Genomic DNA, 7,225 nt, shown 5'->3' on the forward strand with positions numbered 1-7,225 from the left:
ATATTGAAATTTAAATGATTTTAATTTAAACAATGGGACGATTAATTGAGCGGTTGTCACTGATTGGTAGTACTGGTTAAGAACAAATTAAATAATTGTGAATTCAAGTTTAGAGCACTTTATCTAACAATCAGAGACAAAATTAAAATCATATTTTTTATCTTCAAACAGAGAAGAAAATATAACTAATCTCCATTCCTTGTTGATGGCTTTTTATGTTGGCAAATTATGTATACAGATATTTATATATATATATATATATATATAAATAGGAAGACCAAGAACAAGAAGCAACCTCTGCAGTTTCCCAGGAGGAAGGAGCCTAAATTCAATTCTCGCGTCCTGTTGAATTTTAAACTTACGAAGTCAAAAACTGAAAACGTCAAACTTTTCTTCTTCTTCAAGGCTCTCCACGTTACTATATAAATCCAACTCCAAGTCCACAAAACTACTCACAACAAATTTACTCATCTCATAAATTAGTGAACACAAAGGAAAAATAAATAACATCTTTTTGTTTTAATTACTCAAAAAAAAAGCACACAAAGAAAATGATGATGAACAAAGTTGTATTGGGTTCGATCCTGTTTTTCATGTTGGTCAGTTCGGTTCTTGTGGTTGAGGCTCGTCCTTTGGGTTTAACGAAGGCTGAAGAGAAGCTCGTGGCTAAGTTCTTTGATGGTTTGTCACTTGGGGCGATCAAGGGCTCGGGTCCTAGCTCTGGTGGTGAGGGTCATCATTTTGTCGACCGGAGTGAGACGCTTGGGTATGGTAAACACTCCGGTCCCAGCACGAGCGGACCCGGCCACTAATTTCGGACCGGACCAGTTAATCAGGTGGCTGCTTTTGTCTAGCTTCAGAGATTGAGTGGTTGTTATATATATATATATATATATATAAAAAGATTATTTATTAGGATTTTTCTTATAATGCTTAGAACTGGGGAAAATCAAGAATTGGTGGAGCCTCACCTTGTTATATGTAGGAATATTCTTTTGTTAATTATTGAAATTCATTTGATAAATAATGTACAATGTAATATATTGTAATTCATTTATTATTCTGATTATATGAATAAAATTCTTGGATATTCTTATTTTTTAATGAAGGCTGCTTATATAACACATAGTTAAGCATCAAATACACATACTAAAAAGACATTGCATAGAGCCATAGATGTTGCGAGTTGTGTAAACAGTTAGCAGAGTACATCATTTTTTTTTTTGGGGTGAACAACAATCTACAATGGACCAAATTTATTATGATGTAATCGCAATCCCAATTTTTTATTAATAACAAAAAAAAACAGAGCAAAGAGGCCACGTCATAAGATCATAATGAGGCCATATTACAACATCTTTCCATATAACTCCAACACTCTCCTCCTCCTTCTTCTTCATCTTTCACCTTTCGAGATCAGATTATTTAATTCATACTAAGACATTTCAAAAAGCTTGAATCCTCGACTATGGAATCCTCCGCTTTTCTACATTCTTCATCTCTCACTAAACTCCCTTCTCGTAGAAACTCCACTCTCCGTCTCACTCGACTCAACTCCACCACTCTCCTCATCCCTAGAGATCTCCTAATCCACACCAATATCTCCAATACTCGAAGATCACTTCGTCTTCTCACCAGAGCTACGAATACGTGCAAACACCATAATCACAATCACCAACACCATCAGCATCACCACGATGAGCACGATCACCATCACCGACATTGCTGTTCCGTAGAACTCACGGTACCTAATCAACCTCAGAAGCTACTGAACAAGTTCGCTAAAGCAATTGGATGGGTTCGTTTAGCCAATTTCCTCAGAGAACATCTCCATCTTTGCACCTCCTCCGCCGTACTCTTCCTCGCCGCCGCCGCTTCACCTCACTTCATCCCTAAACCTTACGTTACACCAATTCAAAACTCCTTCATCATTTTTGCTTTCCCTCTTGTTGGAGTAAGATTTCTCTAAACTCTATTTTTTTTTTTTTTTACTCTTAGCCAAAACAGAACGCTTAAACAGAATCGTTACTTTTAGATTTCAGCATCTCTTGACGCACTTATGGATATAGCTGGTGGAAGAGTGAACATTCATGTTTTAATGGCACTAGCTGCTTTTGCATCTGTCTTTACGGGCAATGCTTTAGAAGGAGGATTGCTTCTAGTCATGTTTAATCTTGCTCACATCAGTACGATTACAAACTTGTAACTCTTCTTGGTATGTTTTTGGTGAAGTTTGAGAGTCTGTAATGTTAGATTGTTTATGTAGCTGAAGAGTTCCTCACGAGTCGGTCCGTGGTGGATGTTAAAGAGTTGAAGGAGAGTAATCCAGATTCTGCATTGGTGATCGATGTGAAAGATGGCAATGTACCAAACTTCTTCGATTTTTCGTATAAAAGCGTTAATGTGCACAATGTACAAGTTGGATCCTATATTTTGGTAGGAACTGGTGAGGTCTGTGTGAAACGAAACTCTTATCTCTTTTTGCTTTCAGTTTCTTGCAAATATCTTAATAGTTAATACATTTTAGCTTGCTTTGAATTTTTAGGTTGTGCCTGTGGATTGCCAAGTATATCTAGGCAATACAACTATAACAATTGAGCATTTGACTGGGGAAGTGAAACCATTGGAAGCAAAAGCTGGAGATAAAGTCCCTGGTGGTGCAAGAACTTTGAATGGCAGAATCATTGTGAAGGTGATATAGCGTAGTACAGTACTTTCTCTTGCGTTTACTAAGAAATCTCAGGGTTATCTTTCTTCAATGGAGTTATAATCAGGTTACGAAGACATGGAATGAGTCGACACTTAATAAGATTCTACAGTTGACTGAGGAAGCACACTCTAATAAACCAAAACTTCAGAGATGGCTTGATGAGTTTGGTGAGATTTACAGCAAGGTGGTGGTTGTTTTATCAGTTGTTATTGCCTTCATTGGTCCAATTTTGTTCAAATGGCCATTTCTTGGCACCACAGGTAGAATGATCCTTTGGAAAATTTTGATTTAAGTGATCATTTTCCTACTTTTCTTGATATGGTTTGTGACTATTTACTTTGATTTGTGTTTTTTTTCTTCTGATGATATAGTAAGTAGAGGATCTGTTTATAGAGCATTGGGATTTATGGTGGCGGCATCACCGTGTGCATTGGCGGTTGCTCCATTGGCTTATGCTACAACTATTAGTTCTTGTGCAAGAAAGGTAATTTATCTTACAAGTACTCTATCTAGTCACATCTTTTTTGGCTCTGCAAATGTTTTAACACCCATAAGCTGTGTACTTTTTATAGGGAATATTGCTGAAAGGTGGGCAGGTTCTTGATGCTTTAGCTTCTTGTCATACGATTGAATCGGTTTTGACAAAACCGGGACCTTAACAACAGGAGGCCTTACATGCAAAGCAATTGAACCCATTTATGGGCATGAAGCAGGATATAATGCAAGTGTAAATCCTTGTTGTATGCCAAATTGTGAAAAGGAAGCATTAGCTGTAGCAGCTGCTATGGAGAAAGGTACCACACATCCTATTGGAAGGTATTGCTTGTTAAACATCTGTTTTCCCAAATTCTAGTAGTAACATACAAGACTTTAATAAAGCTCTCTGTTGTTAATGACATGTTCCATATTTTTGCAGAGCCATGGTAGACCACAGTGTTGGGAAGGACCTCCCTAGTGTTTCTGTTGAAAGCTTTGAGTATTTTCCCGGTAGAGGCCTTACTGCTACAGTTAACTGTATTGAGGTGCAAGAAAATTATCTTCTAGATTATGTAACGTCTATATCCAATGTTGTCTCTCACTACAAGTCTACAACTTCTTTTGTTCTGATATAGTCAGTAACCGAAGATAGTAAACTGCGGAAAGCTTCTCTTGGCTCAGTAGAATTCATCACTTCACTCTTCGAATCGCAAGATGAGTCAAGAAAGATCAAGAATGCTGTAGATTCTTCTTTATACGGGAATGACTTCGTTCATGCTGTTCTTTCACTTGATCAAAAGGTAACATTGATTCACCTCGAGGATCAGCCTCGTCGAGAGGTATCACAAGTTATAACGGAGCTTAAAAGCTGGGGCAGACTGAGGATAATGATGTTAACTGGAGACCATGAGCCAAGTGCTCGGAGGGTTGCAGATGCTGTAGGTATTGATGAAGTCTACTGCAACCTAAAACCAGAAGACAAACTGAATCATGTCACAAACATCTCAACAGATTCAGGTGATTTTATCTTCTTACTAATAGATAATGCTAGTAGAAAGCTAAAACTGAACTTCAAGTGACTGTCTTTGGTTTTAGGTGGAGGTCTAATCATGGTGGGAGAAGGCATTAACGATGGTCCAGCTTTAGCAGCTGCAACTGTAGGGATCGTTCTCGCTCAACACGCAAGTGCCTCAGCTATAGCAGTAGCTGATGTCTTACTGCTTCAAGACAACCTCACTGGTATACCTTTCTGTATCGCAAAATCAGGCCAAACAACATCACTAGTCAAGCAAAACGTGGCTATTGCCTTAACCTCGATACTCTTAGCCACTCTTCCTTCGGTTCTCGGATTCCTTCCTTTGTGGTTGACAGTACTGTTACATGAAGGCGGAACGCTACTAGTTTGCCTTAACTCGATACGCGGTTTAAACAATCCATCATCCTGGTCTTGGAAACAGAACATAGCTAATGTAATAAGCAACATAAACTCAAAAAGGTCCATCTCCCACCACAATAGTTTAAGCACTGTGGAGCCTGCTGCACTATAGAAATATATATCAAAACTCGTAACCTAGTAGAGTTCTATACTACTGGTACCACTATAGTGTCATATGTATAGTAAACTGTTTATATGATTATATATACAATTTGGCCTATTTGATCGATCACAATGATCATTACAACAACACAAAGAATCTCATTACCACACATCTCCGGAACATATGATTATGTTATGTAATGATGCAAAAATCAATCCATTTATTAAGTTTTTATTTTCGAATGAATTGAACAAATTTGGCTCTTCTCTCTTCTCACTACTCGATCTTTCCTATTCCAATAAACTCTCTAAACCCTACATTACGACCATTACTTCCTTGCACCATACACGAACTTGCTCCTCCTCCTCCGCCGCCGCCGCCGCCAGTTCCACCGCCGTTCCCTAGGTGCAAATCCGTCATATAACTCCTAACCTCCGTCTTAATCATCTCCTGCAACACTGTCATAAAGTCTCCACCGAATCCATTAATCACTCGTTCCTTCTCCTCTTCTTCTTCTTCTCTCTTCACCGGAAACAACTCCGCCGTATCTCTTCTCACCGGAGTTGACTCTTTGACCCAAGGCAAAGACAAACTCAAACAAGTCACCGGATCTTTCTCTTCCTCCTCTGACGGCGACGGCTCAATCACAACTCCACCAGCTCTCGCCGTCGGTGTAAAAACGTGAGAAGACGGCAAAACAGATCCACTAGACTGCTCGCTGACGTCAGATCCCGTCGGGCTTAACGCCGTCAACACAACTCCAACTCCACCGCCACCACTCGCCGTCCGTTTTAACGGCTGTTCATCTGTTAAACTACCATCGTACCCTCCGCTCTGCCCTCCCTCTCCGCCGCCACCACCGCTACATTTACGCTTCAGCGTAGAGTTCCAATGATTCTTAATGGCGTTATCGGTGCGACCATTGAGAAGCCTAGCGATCGTAGCCCACTTGTTACCGAACCGAGCGTGAGCGCGTATGATGGTATCGTCTTCCTCCGCCGTGAAGCCACGGTGCTCAACCTCCGGAGAAAGCTGATTACACCACCGGAGACGGCAAGATTTACCGGAACGTCCAGGGATCGATTTGCTAATGAGGGACCAGTTCCTTGGTCCGTGCTTTTCAACAAGCGTTTGTAACAGATCGTCTTCTTCAGGACTCCATGGTCCTTTGATCCGATTCATTTCTTTCCGGGTCGAACCAGACATCGTCGGATCTTTGATTTGTTTTTTAAAAAAAAAATTAATAATAATAATCGAATCGTTTAAAACGCGTTTCTTTGTTTGTTTGAGAGGATAAGTGTGTGAAGAAGAGGAGAGACTATTTATACGAGATGTGATGGTTATAAAGGTTACCGGTTCTACCGGTTAGTTTTTTTTCTCGTTAGTTAACAAGAACTTAATTAACTAATTAAATTTTCTATTTGTAACTGTGGTGACTTTGATTATTTAATATTTATGTTTTAAAATCTGCAACCGAATGAAATTTGAAATAAGTAAAATAAAACTGACACAAAACTAATTTATTTTATATCCCGTTTGATTTTATTTTGATAAAATCCGAAAACTGAAATTTAAACCGAAGCAAATATTTTTTTAAAAAAAGTCGTAAACAGGATTTGCTCTCGTTGATTAAAATTAATTTTAGTTTTTTGCGTAATGTATCTAAATTGGATTAGTTATGTATGTACGTAATTATGTAAATGAAGATGTAATTCACGTTAGCGATTGGCGGTGCGATTGTGGGGAATTGCGTCTGAGAGAGAGAGTGACGTTGAAATCAAAGAAGAGAATCTTTCCAAAAAAACGGTTGGGGATTTGGGATACAGCTGTAATCAGACACGTGTCAGTTGAATAGTTAACTGTGTGTAAGATTGAAGAGTACAGTTGTGGTACTTTAAGAAGACTTGAGAGCGTTTTTTTTTTTAATTAATTTATTCATTTATTCAAAATCGTTTCGTTTTAGTTATTATTATTGTGTGTGAAGAAGAAACATTTCGTTATCAATTATAAAAGCAGTGACACAAACGTCAAATTGTGATTTACGTATTAGAAACGTATAAGTAAAGTATCCCATACTTATTGAGTGTTCTTTTGTTTCGTTTTTTTTTTCAATTTTGTAAGTGAAAAAAAAAAAGAAGATAAGGATGACGTTAAAGTGGTTTTAGGTTCAGTATAATAATATTAATAAAAAATAATAATAATAATATTAATAAGTTTTTTTTTTTTAGGTTGGATTCTTCAGAGACTTTTTTGAAGCCAGCCTGTATATGTCATTATTATTAGCACTTTATTCAAAAAAGAAAAAACTACATACGGAACAGAAAACGACAAGATATGTCGATCAGAGGAGCCGATCGTTACTATTCTTTTTTTTCCTTAATTTATATACATTTTCTAGAAACTCGTTACTACTCTTTTTCTTAATTTTTTTTCTTTGTAAAATTTGTTTATAATAATAATAACATAATTAACTTATTCAACTGAGAACTCCTTTAGAGCT

The 7,225-nt window shown here is 37.8% G+C and overlaps 2 protein-coding genes and 1 pseudogene across 2 annotated transcripts; 2 read left to right on the top strand and 1 right to left on the bottom strand.

Annotated features, from left to right (window-relative positions):
* LOC104751968 lies at positions 468 to 895 on the top strand. Its single transcript, XM_010474026.1, has one exon. The coding sequence runs from the start codon at positions 552 to 554 to the stop codon at positions 810 to 812; it is 261 nt and encodes an 86-aa protein (XP_010472328.1). The 5' UTR covers positions 468 to 551; the 3' UTR covers positions 813 to 895.
* Positions 1,455 to 4,747, top strand: LOC104753943 (annotated as a pseudogene).
* On the bottom strand, positions 4,926 to 6,014 carry LOC104751969 (transcription factor MYB44-like). The gene has a single exon (XM_010474027.1). The coding sequence runs from the start codon at positions 5,929 to 5,931 to the stop codon at positions 5,002 to 5,004; it is 930 nt and encodes a 309-aa protein (XP_010472329.1). The 5' UTR covers positions 5,932 to 6,014; the 3' UTR covers positions 4,926 to 5,001.

This window comes from Camelina sativa, chromosome 16, assembly GCF_000633955.1.
Source record: "Camelina sativa cultivar DH55 chromosome 16, Cs, whole genome shotgun sequence".
In the NCBI taxonomy this organism is placed as follows: domain Eukaryota; kingdom Viridiplantae; phylum Streptophyta; class Magnoliopsida; order Brassicales; family Brassicaceae; genus Camelina; species Camelina sativa.